Here is a 25,843-nt window from a genome sequence, read left to right as displayed (position 1 = left end):
AAGTGGTTTTAATTCAATACAACCAATCAGAGCTCTTTGGTTTGTGGAGGTGGAACAAAAAAGTACCTCATTAAGACATTAACTAGGATACACAATGTATGCTTAGAGAGATTGCAACTTTATAAAAAGAGAGAGAGATTAGTACTATTATCCTTTTCCGGTGTTTAAACAAACGACACCGTTTTAGAGCAAAGGCTGAAAAAACGTGCATCCCATCTATAAAAGCTTGGCCAGTTTTGATGACTAAATACTTTCCGGCCCATCAACCACCGTGAAGGCTTCTCTTTACCGTAAGGCTACGGATTTGGATCTCCTTCCTCATGGAGCTGACTCAATGTTCGAGTCTGATGCTTCCAGATCCATAACGAGATTCAGAAATAGTGTTTCTACGCTGGTCAGTGCTCTGTTCTCGACGTTCACTCCACTTCTTATTATAACTAGATCTTCTAAGCCTTCTTTACCAAGCAAAGTTTTGAACGTAATGATGAAAGTCTGTTTTCTGCATCTAAATACAACTACTGTAAAGATCCTCCTCGATTATAAACTATCTCTATCTTTTCCAATGTTGGAAGCCTCCTCCATTAATCTGTTTTGAATTAAGACCCTGCGTAATATGTTATGTGTATATATATAGTTGAGTAGTTCAGATGTAATTATCTTCGGTGATTCTGATAGTATTTTTTCTTATAAGTGATATCAATCTTGTGATAATATAGATAAGCCATGTCTGCTTCTTCTTGTTATAACTATGTCATCACATTTATTGTCTTGTCAAACTATCTATCTTATAGTTTGGTTATAAGCAGTTCTAGTCTCTGATGATACTATAATCATGAGTCCTGACCATGACTTTTAGCATATAAGGACTATATTTCAATGTTTGATCTTAATGTTTGGCTCTAGTTGGTCAAGTTAAAACACCATTTCACTTTGTGGACAGAAGGAAATGCATGATCAGATCATAGCTCAAGCGGAAGAACTCAAGAAAGCTTTGTATAAGAAAAGGGAACAAGAACATCACTTGCGACCAACAAGGCTAATGACCGTGAAAGGGAGAAGGTTATGCAGTAAACTGGCACTTTGCTCTGACTTCACTTTTTTTTTTTTTTTCAGGTTTCTGCCATATGTACCACTTGAGTGGATTTTGTCTCTTGTAGCTTTTCTTGGCTAACCAAGAGAAGTTCTACAAATAAGTTGACAAGCACTGCTGGAAAGCAATCTTCCCATGTGTGGTTCCCAACATTAAGAAAAACATAGAGAAGAACAAGCAACCTTCAGTGATGGTTAATTTAGTTAGGATCCTAAACCTGGGGTGACTAAACAATAATGTGGCTGTGTTTCTTGAAGCTCAAGACGAATTTTCCACCACGTATAATAATGCCACTTCCTCCATCCTAAGTCTCCAATAAAAACAGGGAAAAAGGATACTAAAAGTGAAAACCGATGTCAGGACAACTGTTAGGAGCCAAAATCAGTTAGGAACAAACACAGAGACGCAGTTCTGAAACTGAGTGGAACGTGAAGCTTCGGAGACTATTTTATACTTATTGGGTTTCAAGAGAGGAACATAAGAAGAGATATATACTCTGGAGATTCTGGTACAAATTCAATGCTCTCTCTAAAGTAGTGTGCTGAATATTCATATGATACATTATTGTGTAATGTCCCACAATAGAAAGAGATAGTGATAAATATTCATGTGATATATTATGTCATGTCCCATAATAGAAAGAGATAGTGACAAGGATTATATAGAAACAAAAACAGACATGACACCACCATATACTACTCCTAGCTCTATCTCCCCTTTGGAGATGGCTACATTGACTCCTAACACCCTCACCGACACATCACACATCACACGCAAACAACACACAAATCCACAACACAAGGAAGAGGAGAGAACGCAAGAGCCGTTGGATTAGGATGAACTTTCTTTCTTGTCATCCCACGGCTAGCAGTCACTCTCTGTTTCTCTCTTCGAAAAAAAAAATGATCACACAAGTAGTAGTAGGTATCTTATGGTCTTTGACTATGTAGAAGATCAGTTGGTTCAGAGGACGGGGGAGAAGTTGAGGCGGGAAGTGTAAGTTGCTTTGGGAGCCCAGTTTCTAGGGACAACGTCGGTGGCTGAGAGTGTTTTACCGGCAGACAAAGTGGTGAGCTTGATGGAGAATGGTCCCTTGAGTGGTCCTCCAACGATGCACCAGTTGGCTCCCCATACGTGCTTCATCTCTAACCAATCCCTAGCTCCTGACTGCACCAAACATTCAGAACACGAGAAAACCCATCAGTCTTTAGTCTTTACACTTTTGAGTCTGTTTTATTGTTACTTTTTAGAAGACTTTTGAATGGTGTGGTGTGCCTTTTCAAGCTAGTTGGTCAATAAAGATTCATCATTATGCTCACTCCACTAAGATCTTTTCATCCTTTTTCTTATTTAGTACTATAAATAAAGCAAGACTTTTGAAGTGGAAGTGACTTTGTGGTAAGAAAAAGGAAAGTTAAAGAAGTGAGTGCAGTTTGGTTATTAAGAAAAGAAGAGTTACTTGGCGAATGTGCATGGAGCCAATGTCACCTTCTCCGTCTTCAAACTCAACTAGCAGAGATAGCCAAAAATCAGTTGATCCTTCATTCACATGGAACGCTATGTTCTTCCCTCTATATTTGCATGCCGTCCTTTATTTTATTATGCAAAAGAAGAAGAGTAAAACTAAAACATATCAGCGAGAAAAAAGAGATAGATACACACATCATATGGTCAATGGTCAAAAATGGTTGGGACCATAAAAAAACGAGATCGCCGTTAATTTGCCTCTTTTGTTTAATACATTCACACCCAATTGTTAAAAAAAAACTAATTGTTTACCCCTGTTTAGCCCCATTACCTAAATAATTCCTATTTTTTTAATCTGCTCGTGCACTGTCACGAGTTAGTTATTGAATGAGAATAAGCGTTAAATACTCTTTACATTTTATTTTAACTAAAACACACACATTAAAAAGTTTATACTTTTAATAAGTTTAACCAATTAGAAACAATATCGCATAATATAAAATACTAAACTAATCTAAAAGTTGCATAGAAAATTAAAAACATGAAAAAAAAAACTTCTCTAAAACATCTTATATTTTGAAACGGAGAGAGTATAATATTGAGAACTAGTATATCTTTATCAACAAAAATAAATGAGGATAAATATACATACGTACCGGCGGTAAATGACGGGGATGAGTCCACGGTTACGGAGAGGGCCAGACTCACCGGCAATAGCCAAGCGGCCGAAGACAGCACCACTGAGGTCGAAGTGAGTGCTAGTTTTAGAGCAGCCGGGACATTCATCGGTGATAATGACGGTAACGGCTCTCCTGGAACAAATGCTTTTGTCCAAGCAACGAACCTTGTAACAAGCGCCGCAGCCTTCACCGTTTTTGAAGAGGATAGGATTCACCGCTCCAACCCTCGCATGTAACGGCTTCACATCCACCAACGTACCGTACCCACACGCTCCTCCTACATTTTTATACGCAATTCCGGTCGTTTATAATAAATTAATAATTAATTAATTAGTTTATCGTGTCTAGGGACTAGAGTGTGACGGTATTCAATTAATAATGTGTTATAAAATTACCGTCACTGCCGTCGCCGTTGGGGCTTCCGTACCAGGTAGCGACTGCGGGAAGCCAACGAGAGCTGGACATGTGGCGATGGGTCGTAGCCAAACCGGACGAGCCAACAAGAAGCTGCAGGACAACAATGCAGAATGTAGCTAACATGACCGGAGAGAGCTGCATTTCTCTGCCGGAGTTATTTTCCCGAGCAGAATCGGAGCCGGAAAAGGTGAAGAAGTTAGTTTACCGACAGTTAGTGAGAGAGAGAGAGTTATGTAAGAATTGATATGTCAGTGTTGTTGTTGTTATTATATAGACCAAAGAAAGTAGAAGCAAACAGTTTGCTTTCTGTGGTTTCTCTTTTTGTTTTGTAAAGTTTTTTCCCGGTTTAGTCCCTTAGCCATTGGTGTTATTTACGGTAAGATGCCACTAGGAATAAGGACCCACCGACAGTTAAGGCGTCGATTTCGCACGATCCTGCGTGTCATTGTCAGGAGGGGACCTAAAAGGGTGTTTTGGTAATTGAAAAGATTCGACCGTTGAAATTTCCCGCATGATTCTGTCGTAGAGAATAAGAATCCGTTAAGAGAGAGAGAGAGTCGCCTGACTCAATCTTTAATTCTTCTTCAATTGATATGTTTCATTCATTTATTTTATTGATGTTTATTTGGTTACGAAGATAACAAATATTTTGTTAGTAACGTTTATACTATATAATAATAACTAGTATATGTATCTATGAATGAATGAATGTAGTTGAATGGAGTAATGGATATTTTACGCAAACGAAATCTTGATGGCCAATCTCGTGCGCACAACGTATCAATCATTTCATTATAAATATTGGAAAACAGTATATATATATATATATAATAATGTTAACGGTTTTCGCGCAAATCTGTATGATGTAACGAACAACCACCTTAGCTTACTAATGACAAATTAGGTTTTTGTTGTTGTTGTTGTTAGAATTACTTTGGTGGGGCAATAGATTATAACTATATATCATTCAGGCCGGAATAAAATTATAAAAGTGGATCCACGATTTGATTGTTTTATCACAATGCACATGACTACTAACTCTCTTCTATTTTTGTATTATACAACCCTGCATTTATGTGACGTTACTTTCTTAAAGCTATGGGGAAAAAAATAAAAGTATAAAACTTAAAAAAGGAGATATTTGTAGCGTCAATTACGGTTTCTAAAAAAATGATTGTATTTTAAAGCGTAGTGCCAAAAAATATATAAATAGACATGACTGATTTGTTTGGTGTATATATGCACTCAAATAATGCTTGCAAAGTTTTTACTTAAAAGATTTCTCTCCATGTGTAGTCTTTTTGTAATCAGAGTTTTCGAATCATTGCCTTATTTAGTTACTACACAGAAAAATTAGAATCAGTTCGTCAATTGTGTACTAATTATTGATTTAAGTACTATTATTAGACGATTATAGAATGTGAAAGAGTGGTGTTTAAAAGTCAAAATGTACAACTGATTCACATGAAGTAAATGAATAATTAATTAGGCGGGTTTAATTGTACATTCGAATCTTATCCAGTTCACATCAGAATCATGTCATTCTCCCTCGCTCCCACCAAACCCTCTCTACCATTCTTCCAATTTACACCAGACTTTGACTTAAGACTATTTACCATCTACATAACCGGTCTTTGAATCCAGCATTATAAACTAAATTACTAAATGTAGTAGAACCTAGTTTCAAATAGTGATTGACAAGACTCAAGAGGTAACAAACCGTAATGCAGCTAAAGAGGTAACAGATCTATGACAAACCATCAACAAGTAGTTTTGTTAAAACAGTTTCCTTATTTTTCATTTGTTTGCAGACAGCTCGACAAACAAGTGACGACTTAGCAGGATTGGTCCTATCTTTTCATAAGGAGTATTTTATTGAGTGAATGTCTTGTCATAGATCTTATTCGTATATAGGAAGAATCAGAACGAAGGATGCTCTGATTCCGTGTCTCGTTCTGCTTCGTTACAAGCCGGTTTAAAACTTCTCACCTTGGTTCTCTTCTCCGTTTGGGCCACCTAACAGTCACTCTCGGCCCAATTTAAAAACAGGCCTTAGAAAGAAAGAAAAAAACAATGTTGCGTGTGTTATTAATACAAGATGTGGGGTTAAATGTAAAAGATAACTAAAGTTAGGGGTTGAATGCCGAAAAGATTAAAACGCTAGGGAGTCGAACTTAATATAAAGTGGAAAATTAGTTTATTCATTTAATTGTTAATTAAATTATGTTGAAGTTTATCCAAATCTCATCTCGGGACGAGAGCATCTCCTTTCGGAAAATTCGAATCTCCCACACCTATAATAAAAGCTCAAAATTACATCTCAACCGTCCATGTTAAATCCAACGGTTAGTAAATGGCACACACCTGCTTTTCGTGAATAATATTAAATACAAGAATTAGTTTTCACACGAGTCTCTCCTCCTCTCTCTTCAATTTCGGTTAAAAACAATTTTTTTTTTTCTTTCTTCTCTTAGCTCAATTCTCCGTCGTTTCTTCTCCGTTCTCCGGTCAATCCAGATTCCTCCGAGAGAGATTTTTCTTCTTCTTCTTCTTCTTCTTCTTCTTCTTGTGTTGGCGAGTTCCGCGTGAAATAATACATGAAAATGTTGGCAGCGATGGACTCGCGTTCTTCTCTCCATCATCTTCATCGTTCTGTTCCTCGCGTTGACCTTTTCGCCGGTGTTCGAATGAAACGATTCTCTAAAAGTCCTGTGCCGAATATGCCTCGAATATGTGGAAACAATTTGTGCTGATTCGTATCTTCTTCTTCCCTTTGGTTTGTTTTTTTTTTACTCTTTGCATCTGAATTCCGAGATCCAATCGAAGCTCGTAGCGTCTTTTTTTTTCTAGGTCAGTGGTGAACAATTTGTTCGTTACGGGTTTAGAAGTTTGTGTTTAGTGGGAATTGTGACTTGTTAGGGTTTGTTTCGAACTCTCAAACACTTTAGGGTTTTCAGACTTGTGGAATTTGGGGATTTCTTATTTTTAGGTTTTGTTGAATCGTGAAGTTGTTTTTTGTCTTTGCTGGATCTCTGAAATGGCTGATAAGACTGAATTAGGGTTACAAAAGACTACTGTCAATTTGAAAGAGCAGTTGGCTAAAACTACTCTGAAGAATCTGAGGTTACAAGGGCACACGTACATTGAGCTACGTGAGGATGGCAAACGTTTCGTATTCTTCTGCACTTTGTGTCTTGCTCCATGCTACAGCGACACAATCTTGCTTGGACACTTGAATGGTAACCTTCACAAGGAGAGGTTGGCATGTGCTAGGATCACACTTCTTGGAACGAATCCTTGGCCTTTCAGCGATGGTGTCCTTTTCTTTGATAGTTCAACTGGAGCAACAGAAGAAGATAAAACTCCAATCGCTGGTGGCGAAGATGTTCCCTGTCAGTTGCAGCATTGCGGAGATGAAGAAAGATTTGCTATTGTCGAGTATGATAACAACAGGGTCATTGAATCAAATGGGGATAACCAGCCTGCTGAGGTTTCTGATGATGAACCTAGTCACTGTGCGGATAATCTGATAATTTCTGGTGTGCTGATCAAGGAGAAAACTCTTGATGTGGAAGCAAAGTTCATTGGCTTTGGAAGAATAGCTGCCAGGTTGTTTGAAACCAAAGGACGCACAACTTGGATTGATAAACTATGGTGCGAGTGGTTAGGAGATGAGGGTCCTTCTGATGAGGAGAAGGCTACGGTCCCAGATCATGACTTTGCTATCGTTACGTTCTCCTACTTCTACAATTTGGGTAGGCTGGGTTTGCTCGATGATCCGAGCCGACTTCTCACATCTAGTCAGTCACCAGAATCATGTAACGGCGAGGACAGTTGCAGGAAGAGAAAGAAGTCTTTTTCGGATCCAGAGGACACCAGTGAATCTCTGTGTAATCAGTATGACTCTTCTGAGGAGGTTTCTTCAGGTCGTAATTCAAACTCTTCAAGAGCTCTAATTGCTGATTATGATGATAGTCTCATGAGCAAAAGAGTCGTGAAGAACAGAACTGTAAGACGAGAGCTGAGGAGGCAACAGCGGATATTTTCTGAAAGAATATGTGAAGTCTGTAAGCAAAAGATGCTTCCAGGGAAAGATGCGGCAGCAATACTAAACTTAAAGACAGGGAATCTTGTGTGCGGCAGCAGAAACCTCCTGGGGGCGTTTCACCTATTTCACGTGTCTTGTGTTGTACATTGGTTTCTCTTCTGTGAGAGTGAAATACTTGGGAGCAAGATGGTGAGTGGAAAAGGCAAAAAGAGATGCACAAAGCATAGTGGTCAGACTGGTGTGAAGTGGAATCAGTTGGCAAACGACGTGAGCTGGCAAATATTTTCGGTGTTCTGTCCAGAATGCCAAGGCACCGGCATAAACATTGAAGGAGGTGTGATTGAGAGAGACACGTTTCCGCTTTCTCAGGTATACACACTCACTATCTCAAATAGCCGTTTTCTTAACGGGTTTGAATCTAACATTACATATTTTTGTATATGAATTGGTAGACATGGAGGTTCCAGGTGAAAGTGAGCGAAGGTAGGAAAGCATGGGTGAAAAATCCGGAGAGGTTGAAGAATTGCTCAACAGGATTTCATTTTCCGCAGCAGCCTGATGAGTCTGGTCAGGTTCCGGTTCAGGTAAATATTATCGCACCACAAATCCGATTTGGACCATTTTGATCGTCTTATAATGGTAAATGAAAACGTAAAAATGTGGATGATATGCAGGAGGAGAGGGTACAGATGATGAAACTGGTTCGTTTCTACCGAGTAGAGTTGTAATGTAGGAAACAATTCATTTCCTCTTCCTGTTGTGTAAATAAGGGCTTCGTCTCTCACGTTTTATAGTTCTCTGTAAATTTACATTTACTTTGTTACTATCTGATTGATTACTTCTTTGAAGCCCAATTCACTCTTTTTTATTTTGGTCTATAGATACCGAGAAGAAAAATTCGAACATTTAAAAAAAACTAAATCAAGGTAGGCAAATAAATTACAACTTTTGAAGTTAGAAAAAATGGATCCCGTGAATGAGGGATTGTCTCGTGCAGACCGACCCATCTCAGTCTAGTCTATGCTTTTAATCAAACCAGCTAATTCCAATTCCAATCCCAATCCACTCACTATACCAATTTTCTTTGCAACGTTTTTAATGTATAAAGAAAGACTCCTACCAAAAACACATAAAATTAAAGTTTCTACTTCTATCTCACAGTATTAATTCGCCGATATCAATCAAATCTAGGGGCCCCTTATTTTTAAAATTTATAATAAAATTTATTTTGTTTTAAACGATGGTAATCCGACCACAAGCAACATCATTTGTGTCGCATTCTAATGCCACTATCATCCTTTTGGGTGCACAAACCTATCTTAAGTTGAAGATAAGCCTCCTTTTTCACCCATGCTCTCATCTTCTCACATCATCACATATCCACATACACGTATAAATAAATCGAGCATAGAAGAAGCAAGCCAATTTGTGTCGTTACTTTATTTGGACTTTATTAATGTGCTCATTATACAATTTTAAGGAATCAACACTCTTACACATATATATACACACACTCTTATTACATATATATATGCATACTGATTCCAATTGGTATATATATAATTATATATACACATGTGTATATTTATAATTAGAATAGAAATAGACACATAAACATGAAGCAAAGTAAGAACAAGTAGACTCTGCTTAGTGACTCCTCCGCCTGCATTGCTCGCCGCCTCGACCGGACATTGGTGTCACGGTAAGGTGCCACGTTACTCGAAGACGGATCACCGAATAGCCTCCGGTGTACCATTTCGCATACAACACCCATCACCGGATCAGGCATCCTATACATATACCGTTGACTCTCCCCTTCACCTAAACGTTGACCAACCCCTGTTCTTACGTTGCAAACCGGACCGGATGGTCTGTTCGGTACCACTGAACCGGACTGTGGAGTTTTCTGTCCTCGGCCGTAGATGGGGACAAGCGTAGCCTCGGAGACATCGGATTTGCAGACGGGACATTTTGGGGGTTCCCTCTTACAGTCGTATTGATCGATGCGTTGTCTTGAGTTGTTGGAGGAATAAGTCCACTTGTGAATGCAGGGCCAACAAAACAAGTGGCCACATAAAGTCACGACCGGGTCCTGAACCTGATCCAAACATATATTGCAGTCGAAGTCTCCTCCTCCAGAATCACCTAATGTTGTGTTGTCTTCATTCTCTATCTCCATTTTTACTGCAACACAAGACAAAAAAACACATTCACTTGACCAGTCGTTTGCTTATTTGATGAGATTTCACCTAATTTGTAAAACACTAAAGTCTATTTAGATCAATATAGATCATAACAGAATTGTGTATATACAAATCATGATCGATCTTGAAACTATACTTATTCTAACACACGAACGTAAAGTAAGGATTAGAAAAACAAAATAGAAGGTAAGGATCTTATTCTCTGACAGGCTGAAGGTATGAAGACTTGACCTAATTAATCACTTTCGGTTTCGAAAGCTTTGCTCTGTTTTCACTTAAATCCTAAAACACGTTATCTTATAAGAAAAAAAAAAGGCAAATAATAAAAAAAAGAAACGGAGTGGTTGATGAAACAGAAGAAACAAGTGATAGATAAGTTAACAAACTAATGAAAACACATCTACAAAAGAGTTGAGTCGTATGATGATCTAAAAACTGATAGTTTATAAAAAAAAAACAAAGAATAATCTTTTTTGAGTAGTAACTCAAAAACAGTGTAGATCTATTAATTTGGTGCTTTTATATATACACACACGCAACAACATAAACACAAGAAAGGGACGTACTCTTTGGAGAGATTGTAAAAGCACCGATGGATCTCTTCTGTCTTTAAAGACTTTGGAAAGTTTAGAGAGAGCTTGTATTGGGTTGTGCTACAATGGCCAGAAGAAGAACAGAGAAAATGATTTATTTTGGGTTTTAGAGAGAAGCACAGAATGGGTAAGAAGAATATTAGATCGAGGGTGGTGCAGAAGCACGAGACCCTATAATATACACAAAGACACACACACACACATACAAGTATTTGTATTATTTTTGTTTTGTAAGGTGCAAAATGAAAATCAGGAGAAGAAACGTCTACCTAAAATTATAGTACTAGATAAAGTAACGAAACGCCATTTTTTTTTCTCTCCTCCTTAAGCCTGTCTTTATATTTTATGAAAAGGTCAGCAACGGATCAGCTTCGTTTAAAAAGTAAAGAAGATAATATAAACCATAATTTTATTCACAACTAAGTATATTTATAAAAAATTAATTATTCAGTTTGAATAGAATTTTGTTGACAAAAAACAAGTGGAAATATGGTAAATGTCCACATGAGTCCATGGACAAAAATAATAATATTGCAAAATTCCCCCATTAAAAATATCATATTTCACAAGATAAGAATTTGGCTTGAAAAAAAAAAAGATAAGACTCTGTTTCTGGCAACACAACAGTAGATACTGCCCAAAGCTCTATGACGTGGAGCTCCATGGCTGCACCGTTACACCATTGAACAAAACTCATGTAATATTTGTAAAATTCTGCTTATTTCGGTGCCTTGCGTCTTTAAATTTTCAGAATTTGTAATTATTAGGTGTTGAATGAATAACAATGGCAATTTTGGTAAGTTGTTTAATCAAAGTTGGAATCTGAGGAGGGGAATGATAAAATTTTTAATAAAAGCCTTAATTTAAAGGTCATATTCAACCAATGGTTGGAATAGTTTATAAACCCACAAAGATAATTAGGTTACACGTCACGGAAGCAAAAGGAGCCATTGGTGTCACCAGACCATATTTAATATTCCACATCTATACTATTAATTGCAGAAGAAGGCAACCCCAAAAAATCCAGTTATAGTAAAACATTGCCTTAAATTCGTGTACGTTGTCTCGTCACTGTTATGTCTGATTATGATCATGGCGCTTAGTTTTTTTTTTTTGACAATTATCATGGCGCTTAGTTAAGGTTGTTAGATGAGTTTATATATGCTATATACTATTACATTTTTTTTTTAATTATAATTTTGAATAAATAACTTATAGTACTATATAAATTTGTAGTCTACGAGTACTATCTTTTAGAGGAAAACTATCAATTACAGTTTCGTTTGTAATACTCTCTTTTATCATAAGCAATCACGCAAATTATATAATCATCCAAAATTATCACTTATTTGTTGCGTCCGACTTACGTCATTTCACTATATTCATTATTGTGAAAAGTATTTCTTTAGAAAACGATATACCAAAGCACGTAGATAATGTAGAATGTAGATATATATCATGCAGCCAGGTGTTGGACAATGGTAAAATCTTTTTGATAAAAAGTCAGTCATTTACCTAATCCTTTTTTTTTTTTTGGGTCGAATTTTCAAGAAATTAACATATAAGACTTAAAGAAAATAAGAATTTACTTCATCAAACCGATACAGAGTAGAAAGATAATTTTCACCCTAGGTGTTTACTGTTAAATTACATAATGTAGATAGATAGATTATTCGATTGACAAAACATCCCGAGAAAATACATTTATCATTTTAAAAACGACAATAACAAAATTGGGATACAGTTGTAGCTTTCTATTTCTGGGGTTAAATACAGTTGTAACTTGTAAATATACAAATACTATTTTTAGAAAACGTATATATATATATATATGAATATTATAATAATATATACACGTTCGTGATAATGTATTCAAATTATCATATGAAATTATTGGAGCAAGTTGCATTTAACGATCCGGACCGGAGAACTGAGCCAAGGAAATGGGCGGTTCCCAGTTTATTATGGATATCAGCCATTGGTAGTTGAACCAAAATTAATTATACTGTAAGTATTAAACTTCTCTGTGAAATTTATTGGTTAATTTTATGGTTTTTCTCAATGGATTAAATTTAGTTAACAGTAACTTTGTTTTTGCATGAACTGATTCATACTATTGTTTCTTCTAACCAATGATCCGGTATATCCGCAATATTTTTCTCTCCTCCTATAACTTTTAAAGGAAACACGAAAAAAAAACCAAAGAAGTTTACAAAGAAAAAAAATCAAATGTGACAAAAGAGAAATAAAAAGGAGGAGGAAACATAAACATGGAGATTACTCATCATTGTTTGGTTTCTCTTCTCTCAATCTTCCTTTTGTCTGGATTTGCCTTGTCTCTCCACATCTCTCGTAATTTCAACAATTATTTAATATTTTACTCCTGTTTATTAAAATATTGTTTAGATTTGTTGAAACAAAATCTGATATTTCTATGTGCAGTTGATGAACTTGAGTCCCACCAAGCTACAAGCCGAGCCCTTCTTCAGGCAAAGGCAAGTAAGTAATTAACTTCCACAAATTTGTATCATATTGATCGTTATAAGAGCTCACAAAGTCATTAATGTGTGTTTAAAAACATGATCGATTGATTATTCATTATTAATTATCCTAATAAGAAAGATTCAATTATTGCGTTAATAACATTTTTTTAACAGCATGCAAAGAAGATTTTGCGACCAAGAATTACACAGTCATAACGAGTAAATGCAAAGGACCAAATTATCCGGCCAAGGTATGCTGCTCGGCCTTCAAGGACTTTGCTTGCCCATTCGCGGAAGCTCTTAACGATGAGAAGACAGATTGCGCCTCCACAATGTTCAGCTACATCAATCTCTACGGTCGTTATCCTCCTGGAATATTCGCTAACATGTGCAAAGAAGGCAAAGAAGGCCTCGACTGCACCGACGTCAAGCCCACTGCATCATCTTCCCATGCATTGATCCCTCTTGTTCCGAGACTTGCATTGCTAATCACTATTTTTATCTTGTTTTGCCTCTTCTAAAGACAATCTTATGTATATGTCAAGAGTTTGACAAAAAAAAAAAAGTATATGTCACAAGATATAAGTTATATAATATTACATTCCATTGTTAGTCGTTGTGTGAGCAGAGCACATATGTTATGGTTTCGAATCTTGGCCGAATAAATTATATGGTCCCAAAGCCTAAAACTCTTTGGTTGCGCCAAGTAAATAAAACCATTTGTTACAAACACATGATAAAACTAGCATTCAATAACATGTTTTTGTGGATCAAGAACATGTGTGTTTGAACATAAATGGGCTGAGTTAATAATAATCTCCAAGGCCTTATAAAGGTCAGTGGAATACAATTTAGCAAGAAAAATTAATTAAATAGAAACATAAATCATGCCTCTTGTCATGGTGGGTAACACTTTAATTTAATCCAAAGCACCGAAACACTAATAAATCAGTAATAGTTTTGTTGTTGATCAATTGGGCAAACAATTCCAAATGAGAGCAATGCAAAAGGTTATCGGTGAGCAGTCACAAGCGTCTCGATGAATCGTAACCCATCAAACCTTGGAGCAAACTTGTCATTTCCTCCATCTTCTGAACCCTTCTTCTTCCTCTGTTTATCCTTTGAATCCTAATCAAAATATATAATTTAACTCGTTACACTTCCGAATCCATGGAAACAAAACCTCTTATCCAACCTTGTAATTCAATAAATTTGTTTGAGATTACTTAGTGTAAGAGTACTTGATGAAACAGAGCAAAAACAGAGGAGGGAACTTTGATGCTACCGAGAAACAAAGAGATTGGTTCTGTTTTTTTTTGTTTTACCTGACGGGAATGATTAGATTCCGGGGAAGAGAAGGAGACGGAGGTGTTGGTAGAGCCAACAGAGATGGCGGTGGCTGAAGCAGCAACAGAGATGGAGGCAGCAGCAATGATTCCAGATTTCTTCATGTCTCGGTCAACAAATTATCCCAAACTCGTGGACTCTGTTTTTTTTTTTTTGTGTTAAATAAGATAAATCTGCAACCGTAGACAGATGGGAGAATAATGTGGGAAATTTTTTTTTGAGGGCGTTTGCTTTCTATAGCCGACGGTTTATATACGCAATGCTAGTTGACCATTTACATACCATTTTACCCTTTTTCCCAAATATCTTAAGCATGTTTTAATGGTGTTAATTACAGTTGAGGTTATTGGTAATCGTATTTTAGAAAGAAAAAAAAGATTTATCTTCTAGAAGAACTGTGATTGGAGTATATGAGATGCGTGCAAAATGAAGAGGGTTAACATGGTCAAAGACTTGGAAAAAAGAAATGTACTTTGAGGCTTCTGAAGTTAGAACCACACAAAGAGGTACATGATTGGTTGATCTGTTTAAATGAAAATGGGTCCATCGTTGGTTGGTAAACCCACCCACGTGTCCGGACAATTGTTGCAACTGTGAGTCACTGAGTCTGTATTGGACAAGTCTACCCATCTTCTTTCTCGTTAATTACTGTTGCTATTCTAGGCTCATAAGATAAGGTTCGAGAAAATGAAATGTTCATAAGATAAGGTTGAAAACACTACTAATATGACGGGGGAACAAGGGTGTTGGACAAGTGGTTCTGATTATTTTTTGTCTTTTGAGAACCTAATCTCATAACCAGATTGATGTAAAAAACTCATTTGTGAATATGAACTTAACAAATCCATATTGGTTTTCTGGTGAGATGTTGTCTGCGTCAAATTTAATGTGTGTTATTGTGTTAACACATTTATTCTTCGATACAGACATGACAATTGACAATAAATTATGCCCGGTCACTATTATTTGAAGAGAAACAGAGTAGTGAAATGTTTTAAACCCATCAAACTCTGACATGGTAACAAAACATGATCGTACTACTTAGCATCTTGTGGTGGCGTATATAATCCCAATTAGTTGTCAATTAATTACTAAAAAGTTTTGATTGAAGATGTATATGGATACAAATAAAAAGCGCTTTGCGGCTATGTTTTCTGTAGGGATGGGTTCTTAATAATTAAATTTTACTTTTTGGAGGACTTTATCGTTTGCGCATTCTCATAATCTTGTCCACATATCTTTACTTTTCTCACCGGCCAAAAAACTTATTCGGTCCATATCCGTATCTTTTACGTGAATCATTTGATCATGCCGCAAGACCAAAAACCAAACAACTTGCTTTTACTCTTATATGTAAATAATTTGGTGTCCCCAAAAAACAAATAAACAAATGTGACCAAGAAAAGAATGTAACATTTTCTGACCAAAGTGATTGCTGGAGAGTTCAATATGTTGGATAAGCCTTACAAAGATGTCCAGGAAAAGACGAAGCAATTCAATGGGTGTATCTGTGTATGTATTGGGGAGTCATTGCAAGTAACGCACCGGGGCAAAATCATGAGAACTAGTTTTATTACAGTTTCAAACAAGTTCTCACAAGAGTTTGTCCCAACTATCACCAAGGAGATCATTAATCACCACCATCATCACAAAGATGCAGAGGCTAAGATACATCATAAAGCTACAATTAAGCATCATTCTTGGTGTAACTCCGATCATAACCGGTTCATGTTTCTGATACAACTAATAGCTAGAATATGTTCTTCAACAAGTTTAGCTGACCAAAGTGACTATAGATCTCAAAAAAAAGCAGGAGACAATGCCTAGAAGATGCTGAGATTAGACAAGACAAGACAAACAAGATGCTACTTGCTAGGCTTACACAAGACCAAGAGACTCTCCAAACAGTATCCTTGCTATCCATAAAGATATTTAGAAAACATATCAAGGAAGAATAGTATCAACGTTGAGAAGCTAGTTTGCTGCACATAGTCACTATGGAATCAAAGAGCACCAAAACTATATCGTCTGTCACTTTCAAATTCAATGAAAAGAGACCCCCAAATGACACCCTTATAAACATCAAAACCAATCTCATAACACTCTTTCTTTCTCATCTACATCAAACCTACCAAAAAAAAAAAAAAGATCAAAACTTGGTGTTCTTCCAAGTTACCTCAATGCATCATGAAATTAAAAGCAGCTCTGTTCCTCAAATCCATTCTGAGTTATGTAATCACATTCAGCCACAAACGAATCTCCATTTCATTCAAGGTCCTATCCGCGTTTTCTGATCTGTGAGTCCGAGACGCCTCATTTCATTCAAGGTTAGAGATGGATCAGAGACGACAACAAAACTGAGATTCTCTCCAAACACTCGTCGACTCATAACCAACTGAAGAAGATTCTCCGGTTCCATATAATAAACCACAGCGCCCGCGAAACGACGTAGTTCTTAAATTCAAAGGATGTAATTTGTAAATTTAAACAAAAGGTGGCAAAATCGAAATAATTACAATCCTTAGGAACTAAAAGTATAAATAAAGAATAAAGAAAGAAGAGTAAAGTCGGTTTGGCTGTTTCCTTCTTCCTTCATCCTTATCTCTCTCTCGAGTCTGAAAACTAAACAACTCCATTTATTTTTTTTATTTCTCCACTTGGGACTTTTCTTTTTGTAATTAAACAAACCAAAAAAAAAAAACGTTTTCCTCCTGCTTGCGTTTTCTCAAAGTTTCGAAGAGAACGAAGAAGCAAACCTTTTTTTTTGCTTTTCCACCAAGACTTGATCTCTAAATCGAGATTTCCTTATTTTTGATCCTCTCTCGATCTTAGTTTTTTTCTAAGTATTCGGATTCAAATGGCGTCTGGATCTTCGGGTCGGGTCAACTCAGGATCTAAAGGCTTCGATTTTGGCTCCGATGATATCCTCTGCTCTGACTACACCAACCAGGACTCTTCTAATGGTCCTCACTCCGATCCTTCCATCGCTGCTTCAAACATGGTGAATTCACTTACATATTTCTTCTTCCGTTCTGTAATTTACTTTTCGGCTTTGCTCAATTATTGGTATTTGGGAATTTTAGGGTTTCGATTTTAGTATATGATTGCTGGATTAGATTGTGATTGATGAGGAGCTAGTTTCGATCGTTATCTGTTTGAACCGGAAGAAATAACAATTGTATTTCGAATTGATCATGATGATTACTGAGTTAGTTTGTTGTTTCATTTTTTTTTTGCTTGCAGGAGTTCCATAAAACGAGGATGGCTAGGTCTTCGATTTTTCCGACAAGCTCTTACAGCCCACCGGAGGATTCTTTGAGCCAAGACCTTACTGACACTGTTGAAAGAACCATGAAGAAGTATGCTGATAACATGATGCGTTTTCTTGAAGGCATCAGCTCACGCTTGTCCCAGCTTGAACTCTATTGCTACAACCTTGATAAGACTATTGGGGAAATGAGATCGGAGTTGACTCATGAGCACGAGGAGGCTGATGTCAAGCTTAGATCTCTTGACAAACATCTTCAAGAGGTTTGTGTGTTTTGCAATTGTTTATGAATCCTTTTTTTTTTTTTTTGTTAATTTTAATTTCATTGGAAGTTTGAGACCATTCTATATGTTCTGTTGTTGTAGGTGCATAGGTCAGTCCAGATTCTCAGAGATAAACAGGAGCTAGCAGACACTCAGAAAGAGCTAGCAAAACTTCAACTTGTGCAGAAAGAGTCATCTTCTTCGTCTCACTCTCAACATGGTGAGGATCGGGTAGCTACTCCTGTTCCAGAGCCTAAGAAGACCGAGAACACCTCAGATCCACACAACCAGCAGCTTGCACTTGCTTTGCCTCACCAAATAGCCCCACAACCGCCAGCGCAGCCGCAGCTGCAGCCACAACAGCAGCAGCAGCAGCAGTATTACATGCCTCCTCCTCCTGCACAGCTTCAAAACACACCTGCACCTGCACCTGCCCCTGTTCCCATTCCACCATCACAACCACTAGCACAGAGTCAGTACATGCCTCCACCTCCTGCTCCATCCCACCCAAGCTCAGCCCAAACTCAGTCATTCCCGCAGTACCAGCAAAACTGGCCTCCCCATCCACAGGCTAGGCCACCACCGTCAAGTGGAGCTTACCAAACATACCCGCCTGCACCACCAAGCAACCAATCCCCTGTAGAATCGTTGCCAAGCAGCATGCAGATGCAATCACCATACTCTGGACCTCCACAACAGTCTATGCAAGCTTACGGATACGGTGCACCACCACCACCACAGGCTCCGCAGCAGACAAAGATGTCTTATAGCCCCCAGACAGGCGATGGATATCTACAATCAGGACCTCCTCCTCCTTCTGCCGGGTATGCCAATGCCATGTATGAAGGTGGGCGAATGCAATACACACCACCCCAGCCGCAGCAGCATCAACAGCAACAGGCCCATTACTTGCAAGGTCCACAAGGTGGTGGATACGCTCCCCAGCCTCACCAGGCAGGTGGCGGTAACACTGGTGCACCACCTGTTTTAAGATCAAAATACGGAGAACTGATAGAGAAGCTAGTGAGCATGGGGTTCAGAGGAGACCATGTGATGGCCGTGATTCAGCGGATGGAGGAGAGTGGCCAACCCATCGACTTTAACGCCCTCTTAGACAGATTGAGTGGACAGTCCTCAGGAGGACCTCCCAGAGGAGGATGGTGAAAGTCTCATAATATACCCCTTCCTTGTCTACTTGTATCTTTTTACAACAATAAAACTGTGCTTTTCCTCCCTTGTCTTTGAGTTACTCTATAAGGCCCTAGTTTTATTGGGCCCAATAGATTGGGTCTGTTGTGTATTCTTCTTATGCGACTCAATTTACGTTTTCTTAAAAAGCCCTATTATTTTGTGTATGTTTTTCACTTTCAATGTTCCTTGTGATGATGAGTGCTTATCTTTTGCTCAATCTTGTGTGCATCGAGAGCAGCTTTGTGTTTGATCGCAGAGTTGTTTATATCGAATCTCGTTCGTTTGAAAAAACACTCAAAAGGGCAAGCTTATAATTTAATTTTATAATAATGAAATCAATATTTCTATACCAACAAAGTAAAAAAAACGTATCCCATGAAAGGAAATAGATTTGCGTAAATCCCTTGAAACCAAATTAACTCAAAAAAGAACTGCGCGAAAGCAAATAATTGAAGAGGCGGCAAAGTTTTTATTTTTACAAGCAGCGCGGGTTAGAGTCTCGCGCCCACTAAACCACACCCGCCAAAACTCATCTTCAATATAAACCCTAACCCCCCAATCTCCAATCACTAACTCATCATTCTCCATCTCTCAATCTCTCGATCTCTCTCAATTTCTCGATCTCTCAATCTCTCTCAATCTGTCAGTGTCTCTGTTCCATAAGATGATGACGCCAGTGAAGAAACATCTCGCAATAAGACCAGTTGAGTTCTACGGCAACGGGCTTCCCCGACCTCGTTTCTTCGATAATCCTCAGTTCAACTCTTGCCGTGTTGATCCGCCACTCTCTGTGCTAGATCCGCTTCTCACATGGGCGAGAGACGCTCACTGGTCCATGGGTGGTCTCAACTTCACTCGTCTCCGTCTCCAGGGTCGAATCGAAGGAAACGTCAACAAGCTCCGTGCTCAGCTTGAGAAATCTACCCCTGTGAAACTCGAATCCGGTATTTCTGAGAGGAAGAAGAAGAGATCTGGTTCTGAGTCTCCTCCTCCGGCTCCCGTTATTGTCAAACGAAGGAGGTACTTAGATCTGAACGATTCTGACGATGAAGAGGTCGGATCTGAAGATGAAGGTGTCGTTGGAATCAGGAGAAAGCTCTCTGATGAGTTTGATAAAGTCGCTGAAGACAACATTCCCCAAGTGGTGGTTAACGCCAACAAGAAATCCATTAAATCGGAATTGGTTGAGAAGATTTTGAAGGAGAAGAAGACTGAGAAAGTGAACAAGACGAGTTCAACGAGGACATCACCAAGATTGGCTAAGCGTAGTTCCTAGTTAGATCTCTCTATGTAGGGTTTAGATCTGAAGAGTATAGTCTTTTTTTTTGTATTTGTGCTTATATGAACTTCTCTGCTTTTATATGAATTAGAACAAAGGAACTAGATTGAATGCATCAAAATGATTCTTTGTATACAACAAAATTTGAGAATCAGATTTTCACTGTTGAAAGAAAATGACAACAGTTTTTTTACAAGTGTGATTCTCTCAATGTCTGTGAGAACAAAGCTTTTTCAACTTATGTTCATTACGACGTCCTGTAACTTTAGCCAACCTGCAAGATTGTTCGATCATCAGTTTATAGATTGAGTCTTGTTCATGTGGTACAATCCCAAAGTCATCACCAAACGTTTCCATGCCTTCCATGAATAGCTGCCACACCAATGTCCCTGCTCCTGCCTTCCTTCTCTTGGCTGATTTGTAAACTACATCGAAGATGATTCTGTAGAACTTATCTCGCTGGGATGGTTCGTAGTCTTTATTCAGGTTCGAGAGTCCAAACTCTGTGAACAGAACTGGCTTCTTTAGCTCTTTCATCCCATCTTCAATGTGAGATTGCATCCATTTCACCACAAACTTTAGCTTCTCTTCATAGGTCTGATTATGAAACCTGCCCATACATATATGTAAAAGATGTAAGAACTGCTGACAAGAACCCCCCAATAGCTCAGTCAAATCATATCTTGATTCTCTGTTCCAGAGCTGACTTACCAGTGATCAGGGTAGATATGAACAGATGCAAAATCGATGTTTGAGGAATTAGAGTTTTGGACAAAGTCTGATCCAAGCGCAGAGGCCCACTGTTCTGGATTAACAGTCAGCCGTTTTGGGTTCTCAGGACCATAGAAGCCTTCCAAGCCTACTGTGAGGAGATGCTTGTCGTCAATCGATTTAATGTACCCCGTCATTTCGTCTATCCAGTCCTGTGATCCCACAAAGAAAACACATTAACATGTTTGCGGAATAATAAACAATGTGAATTATTCTTTCTAGGTGAAATGGAGGGACTCACTTGGAGAGTTTTGCCAGAGACATCAGTAGTGCATCGTGGCTCATTGATCAACTCCCAAGCAAAAATCGTAGGATCGTTTCTGTACTCTATCCCAGTTACTGAGTTCTTCCGAGTGAGCAGAGTCTGCAAAAATCAGGACAATAAAAATTCAATCTTTAACCCTTCATATAGGCTTTGCTCTCACACAGTCACTAAATGATCTTCTAATGTTGAATCATAGCAGCAGCAAAATACCATTTTACCTTGAGATAATTTTTGAAGTAATTGCGGATAGAAGGATCAAAGAAGAAGGAATCATTGGAAGAACTGAGACCAACACCTTCTTGCCATGCCCACTTCACATACTGACTCTTCCCTCCATAAGCTTGCAAATTGTTCACTAAGCTAAGTAGCAATCTAACATCATGTTTTTTCGCCTCTGCGATTACATGATCCAAGGCCTAACCAGTGGACCAACATTATCCATTAAACAAGAGATCACAGAGAGAGAGAGAGAGAGAGAGAGAGAGAGAGAGAGAGAGAGAGAGATCATCACAGTCACAGAACTGGACGCTTAATTGAAGGGAAAAGATAAAAAGATATACCTGAAAGACTCGCTCATCGAATCGGCCAGGGGAGATCTGAAGAGCGTTGTAGCCACCGTCATTGAAAGCCCAAGTTCGACAAACAGTGAGACCCATTTTAGCACCAGCTTCAAGCATTTCACCGACAAGGTTTCTGCTCTGTTCATCAACGGCATGGGCCATGAACCAATACGAGTTCCACCCATTTACATAGAGAGGCATATCATCAACAACGAACTGAGTTCCGTTCCTTTTCACAAACCCTAACTTTGGTTTCCTCTTGTGATTCAACCACAAATCCCTAAATGTGAGATAGATGAAAGCTGCGCATATAAAAAAACCTAAGATTCGTAGCATTGGCCTGTTCCTTGCAGCCACCATCATGCCTTCCTCCTTCCTCCTCCTCCACAAACCCAGAATTGGAGAAAACAGCTCTTTGAATAGAGTCGGTGGCCACCCAGAAGAAAAAAGCCTGAGCCTTGTTCAGTGGATGAGTCGCAAAATCCAAACTTTTTTATGAAACCCAGATGGAAATAGCAAATCCTTTATTAAAAAATTGACCAGATTTGAAAAAAATCGCTCCTAATTGAAACAAAGCAGAAAAATATATTTATGAACGAATAATTGAATGAACCACAGAGACACAGATCTCTATATATCTTTGTTTTTGTATTAGTTTAATTGTGTTTACTCTACACAAATTATATATTTTTATAAAATAAATGGACCCCAAATTACTGTAGTTTTCTGTAATACTATGTTTTTTTTTTTTTTTTTTCAATCAAGTAATCTGATTTTCTTTTGTGAAATAATTAAAGAGCTTTTTCAATGATAGTGATGTTTTTTGTTTTCTACAAAAGCTACTAAGTTGCAGTTACTTATCTTCCTATAAATTTGATACTTTTAATTACTGATGTATGTAAAATAAGTAAGTAATTGAAGAGAAAAGAACAGAACTTTTGACCCACCAACGAAGAGTAAAAAAAGGCACAGAAATTAACCTAGTATTTAAGAAATAAAACTATAAGAGACTAAACAAACATATGAAAGTCTCTAAGAAAAAGTAAATAAACAGGTCACATGCGTTGGAGTGTCATCAACTTCGAATTTTTGAGAAATGTTCATTGTTGTTCATTCATGTGACGTGAATACCTTAACTGTGAACCCTTTTAATAATTTTCACTTCTGAAATTATTATACTGTTTAAAAGATCATTCCCTTTACTACTAAAGTTCCTAACTCATACTATTATTACCAACTCGTTTAGAATATACATAAAACGGTTAATTCAGACATAGATTAAATATTTAGCTTCTGCATAGAGTCAACATCTACTTCTCTTTGATGAAAATGAAATCATTCGAGGTGTTGCCCACGTTTTGTTTATGAATACGATGATAGCATATACTATAGATAAGCATGACAACTACATTTGTGGTAAGATTTTCTTTTTATCCTTGTAGTTTAGCCAAAACTAAATATTAAGTTACGATAACAAAGTTTGTGAACCAGTTCATCACAATCGTCTCCGCTTTTGTATTTTTCTAATGTTTTGTTAACTACTTTTTTTGCCGACATGTATTGTACTTACAAGTTACAAGTTTACAAGTAAAGGGTGTGGGACTGCGGTATATAATTAAATAATAGACAGAAGTAAAATACTGAATTCTTGAATGTTGTCGGTGACGCTTTTCTAGCTAGTTTTCTTAACACCCGGAACTGTCGAGTCATTTCATAATAGTATAATACATATTATAAGGATTTTTATTGAACGTAAGCAATGAGTTTGAATAACACGTGAAGAGAAATGCAAACAAAATCTAAGTAAGATATACTAAAAGATGACTGAGAATTATACTCATTATAGATCAAGAATATGGGAACATGTTTTGAAAATATAAATCCTTTTTGTCAAATATGCATAATCGTTCACTTGTTTTATAAACTATGCTTTGACTTGGATTGGGCACCTTCTAACAGTAGTTATTAATGCTACATGATGAAGAATACTCATCACTTTATAAGCTTTTACCTAACAACTGCCGTATGGACCATACGGTCCATACCTAATCACATGCACTTCCTCCTTCAGACACAATTTATCTTCCCCCATTGTTGTCACAGTATATATGTTTCATAGTTTCTGGGTCATTGTCATCTTTTAAATCATATATAAGTTGTTTGACCCCAAAACAAACTTTTAAAAAAAATTCTGTTACAAAGTAATTAAGAAATTCAAACGTCTTCAAAGTATACAAAAATAAAATGTGTTGACAAATGATCTAATTGTTAGTAGCATGAGTTATCTCACAGAATTTTCAAATACTTCAATAGTTAAATAAAGCTATAAAACGCTTAGGACATTTAAGAGACCAAAACTTCAGAAACAAGATTAGTGAAACCATATACTGTATACCAAACGTTTTCACTAAACAGTTCTTCATTAGTCTATGGAAGTTACAACCAATGTGGTACTCGACGGTAAAACCGGTAAGCCCACCAAAAAAGGCCTTCAACACCATATTATAGTTCAGACTTCAGAGTTTGAGAAGCTCTTCTACGGACAGAGACAGAGAACGACCGACAAACAGAGAGACCAAAAGAAGAATCTGTGTTCCTCTAAAAGAAATAAACAAAAGATATGACAAATAACTTCACGTGTCGGTATTGTGACGTGGAAGCATTCGATCTGACATCATCAGAAACACACACATCAATCCAACAAAGAAGATCTCGATATTTTTCAGATTCATCAAGAAACCAAATCTTGTTAAGCTAAACGACGACAACAATTAACGAGGAAAGATTTCGATATATTAGTTGTAACTTGTAAGATGTTTTCGTTAATGAGACAAAACGCAACAAAAAAATTGAATCAAGAAGAAGTGAAAGAGTAGGAGTTAAAGAAGACGAAGTAAGCAAGAAGAGCACAAATAAGAGCCACGAAGTTTCCTTCTTTAAGAAGAACCCTAAACACAAAACCAGCGATCTCTTTCGTCACTTTCCTCCCTTCGATCACCACTCTCTTCCTCGATTTCCCAGCGAAAGCCATCGACACCACCACCGATATCCAGATCACAACGATCGCCGGCACAGCTATGAACAGCGCCGCCGCCATCGAGAGAACTCCGAACACAGCACCTAAAAGAACCGAGGCGTAAAGCGCAGGCAAACCAGATGACGTCTGGTGGTTATCACCGTACCAATTCACTATCGAATTCAGCGAATTCCACGAAGAAGACAAGAGGATCGCGTAGACCACAAGAAACAGACAGGCCCATGTTCTTCTCTTGCTTATAACTCTCAGAAACAGCTTGTACGAGGTCATCGTCTCTTGTTCTTCCTTGTCCGCCATTGTTTGAAACCACCAGATCTGATCTTATGATTCTGTGTCTGTGTCTGGTTTGGTAAAGTAAAGTTTAGGGTAAAGAGTAAAATACCCTTTTTTGTCCAAAGCTTCTTCTTCTTATGATTCCTTTTTTGGGGGTGAGTGTTTGCGGTGAAGAATTGTGAGAAAAGGAAAGTGATCGAACGTTCTTTTTTTGCTTCTACTTAAGCCTAGTCGAATCTGACGTAACGTGAATAGCACGCTCTTGATTATTGGGTAGTGTTCATCACGTGCCTTTTTTCTTAGCGGTCCAGTTAAAGTCTTTGCCTTTTCCTGCAAACTGACAGTTGGAGAGCTCTGTGTCCATTTTTTCTTTTTCGTGCTTTTGGCTCATCCCTCAAAACGTAGCGTTTTATAAACCAAATGGTTAGTAAGATTACTTGACACACATTACATTTCAAAAGAAGAATATGGGACTCCAATGTTTTTTAGTGTAAAGTTGAATGTGATCATGTACATTAAAGTTAATATGAAATGAGACATACCAAGAATTCAACTATTCAAGAAAGTAGTTGATAGTTACTGTTAGGCCTTTGACTAGATTATAGTA

General features: G+C 37.7%; 9 protein-coding genes and 1 long non-coding RNA gene across 14 annotated transcripts; 5 read left to right on the top strand and 5 right to left on the bottom strand.

Annotated features, from left to right (window-relative positions):
* Window positions 1-104: 104 nt before the first annotated feature.
* Window positions 105-1,781, top strand: LOC109127702 (uncharacterized). Its single transcript, XR_002034243.2, has 2 exons — window positions 105-394; window positions 941-1,781. It is a non-coding gene; the product is annotated as an uncharacterized LOC109127702 (long non-coding RNA).
* LOC104722082 (expansin-B3) lies at window positions 1,683-4,222 on the bottom strand. Its single transcript, XM_087472142.1, has 4 exons — window positions 3,633-4,222; window positions 3,214-3,514; window positions 2,550-2,679; window positions 1,683-2,257 (listed from the first exon to the last, which is right to left on the bottom strand). The coding sequence occupies exons 1-4, from the start codon at window positions 3,793-3,795 to the stop codon at window positions 2,054-2,056; spliced, it is 798 nt and encodes a 265-aa protein (XP_087328268.1). The 5' UTR covers window positions 3,796-4,222; the 3' UTR covers window positions 1,683-2,053.
* A 1,570-nt stretch (window positions 4,223-5,792) lies between these two features.
* LOC104722080 (uncharacterized) lies at window positions 5,793-8,556 on the top strand. The gene is made up of 3 exons (XM_010440187.3): window positions 5,793-8,071; window positions 8,155-8,286; window positions 8,377-8,556. The coding sequence occupies exons 1-3, from the start codon at window positions 6,692-6,694 to the stop codon at window positions 8,428-8,430; spliced, it is 1,566 nt and encodes a 521-aa protein (XP_010438489.2). The 5' UTR covers window positions 5,793-6,691; the 3' UTR covers window positions 8,431-8,556.
* Window positions 8,557-9,127: 571 nt separating this feature from the next.
* Window positions 9,128-10,892, bottom strand: LOC104722078 (E3 ubiquitin-protein ligase RMA2). 5 transcript variants are annotated; one of them, XM_087472140.1, is made up of 3 exons: window positions 10,769-10,892; window positions 10,473-10,559; window positions 9,128-9,886 (listed from the first exon to the last, which is right to left on the bottom strand). In XM_087472140.1, exon 3 carries the CDS (start codon window positions 9,879-9,881, stop codon window positions 9,294-9,296), a length of 588 nt encoding a protein of 195 aa, XP_087328266.1. In that variant the 5' UTR covers window positions 9,882-9,886; window positions 10,473-10,559; window positions 10,769-10,892; the 3' UTR covers window positions 9,128-9,293. The 5 variants fall into 5 exon arrangements, with proteins under 5 accessions (XP_087328266.1, XP_010438488.2, XP_010438485.2 ...); XM_010440186.3 differs by lacking the exon at window positions 10,473-10,559 and having other exon boundaries at window positions 10,769-10,820; XM_010440183.3 differs by lacking the exon at window positions 10,769-10,892 and having other exon boundaries at window positions 10,473-10,612.
* Window positions 10,893-12,609: 1,717 nt separating this feature from the next.
* Window positions 12,610-13,594, top strand: LOC104722076 (GPI-anchored protein LLG3). The gene is made up of 3 exons (XM_010440180.3): window positions 12,610-12,851; window positions 12,942-12,998; window positions 13,157-13,594. Exons 1-3 carry the CDS (start codon window positions 12,770-12,772, stop codon window positions 13,501-13,503), a joined length of 486 nt encoding a protein of 161 aa, XP_010438482.1. The 5' UTR covers window positions 12,610-12,769; the 3' UTR covers window positions 13,504-13,594.
* A 107-nt stretch (window positions 13,595-13,701) lies between these two features.
* Window positions 13,702-14,825, bottom strand: LOC104722077 (uncharacterized). The gene is made up of 2 exons (XM_010440181.3): window positions 14,308-14,825; window positions 13,702-14,110 (listed from the first exon to the last, which is right to left on the bottom strand). Exons 1-2 carry the CDS (start codon window positions 14,431-14,433, stop codon window positions 13,994-13,996), a joined length of 243 nt encoding a protein of 80 aa, XP_010438483.1. The 5' UTR covers window positions 14,434-14,825; the 3' UTR covers window positions 13,702-13,993.
* Window positions 14,826-15,709: 884 nt separating this feature from the next.
* Window positions 15,710-19,215, top strand: LOC104722075 (uncharacterized). Its single transcript, XM_010440179.3, has 3 exons — window positions 15,710-17,330; window positions 17,573-17,860; window positions 17,963-19,215. The coding sequence occupies exons 1-3, from the start codon at window positions 17,187-17,189 to the stop codon at window positions 19,022-19,024; spliced, it is 1,494 nt and encodes a 497-aa protein (XP_010438481.2). The 5' UTR covers window positions 15,710-17,186; the 3' UTR covers window positions 19,025-19,215.
* Window positions 19,216-19,715: 500 nt separating this feature from the next.
* Window positions 19,716-20,526, top strand: LOC104722073 (uncharacterized). Its single transcript, XM_010440177.3, has one exon. It carries the CDS (start codon window positions 19,716-19,718, stop codon window positions 20,325-20,327), a length of 612 nt encoding a protein of 203 aa, XP_010438479.1. The 3' UTR covers window positions 20,328-20,526.
* LOC104722074 (mannan endo-1,4-beta-mannosidase 5) lies at window positions 20,407-22,719 on the bottom strand. Its single transcript, XM_010440178.2, has 5 exons — window positions 21,927-22,719; window positions 21,585-21,782; window positions 21,343-21,465; window positions 21,042-21,253; window positions 20,407-20,940 (listed from the first exon to the last, which is right to left on the bottom strand). The coding sequence occupies exons 1-5, from the start codon at window positions 22,287-22,289 to the stop codon at window positions 20,538-20,540; spliced, it is 1,299 nt and encodes a 432-aa protein (XP_010438480.2). The 5' UTR covers window positions 22,290-22,719; the 3' UTR covers window positions 20,407-20,537.
* A 1,978-nt stretch (window positions 22,720-24,697) lies between these two features.
* On the bottom strand, window positions 24,698-25,469 carry LOC104722072 (uncharacterized). The gene has a single exon (XM_010440176.3). It carries the CDS (start codon window positions 25,258-25,260, stop codon window positions 24,781-24,783), a length of 480 nt encoding a protein of 159 aa, XP_010438478.1. The 5' UTR covers window positions 25,261-25,469; the 3' UTR covers window positions 24,698-24,780.
* Window positions 25,470-25,843: the final 374 nt, after the last annotated feature.

The sequence above is a fragment of the Camelina sativa genome, chromosome 11 (genome assembly GCF_030686135.1).
Source record: "Camelina sativa cultivar CO46 ecotype springtype chromosome 11, ASM3068613v1".
Taxonomy (NCBI): Eukaryota; Viridiplantae; Streptophyta; class Magnoliopsida; order Brassicales; family Brassicaceae; genus Camelina; species Camelina sativa.
This window is presented reverse-complemented; position numbering and strand designations above follow the sequence as displayed.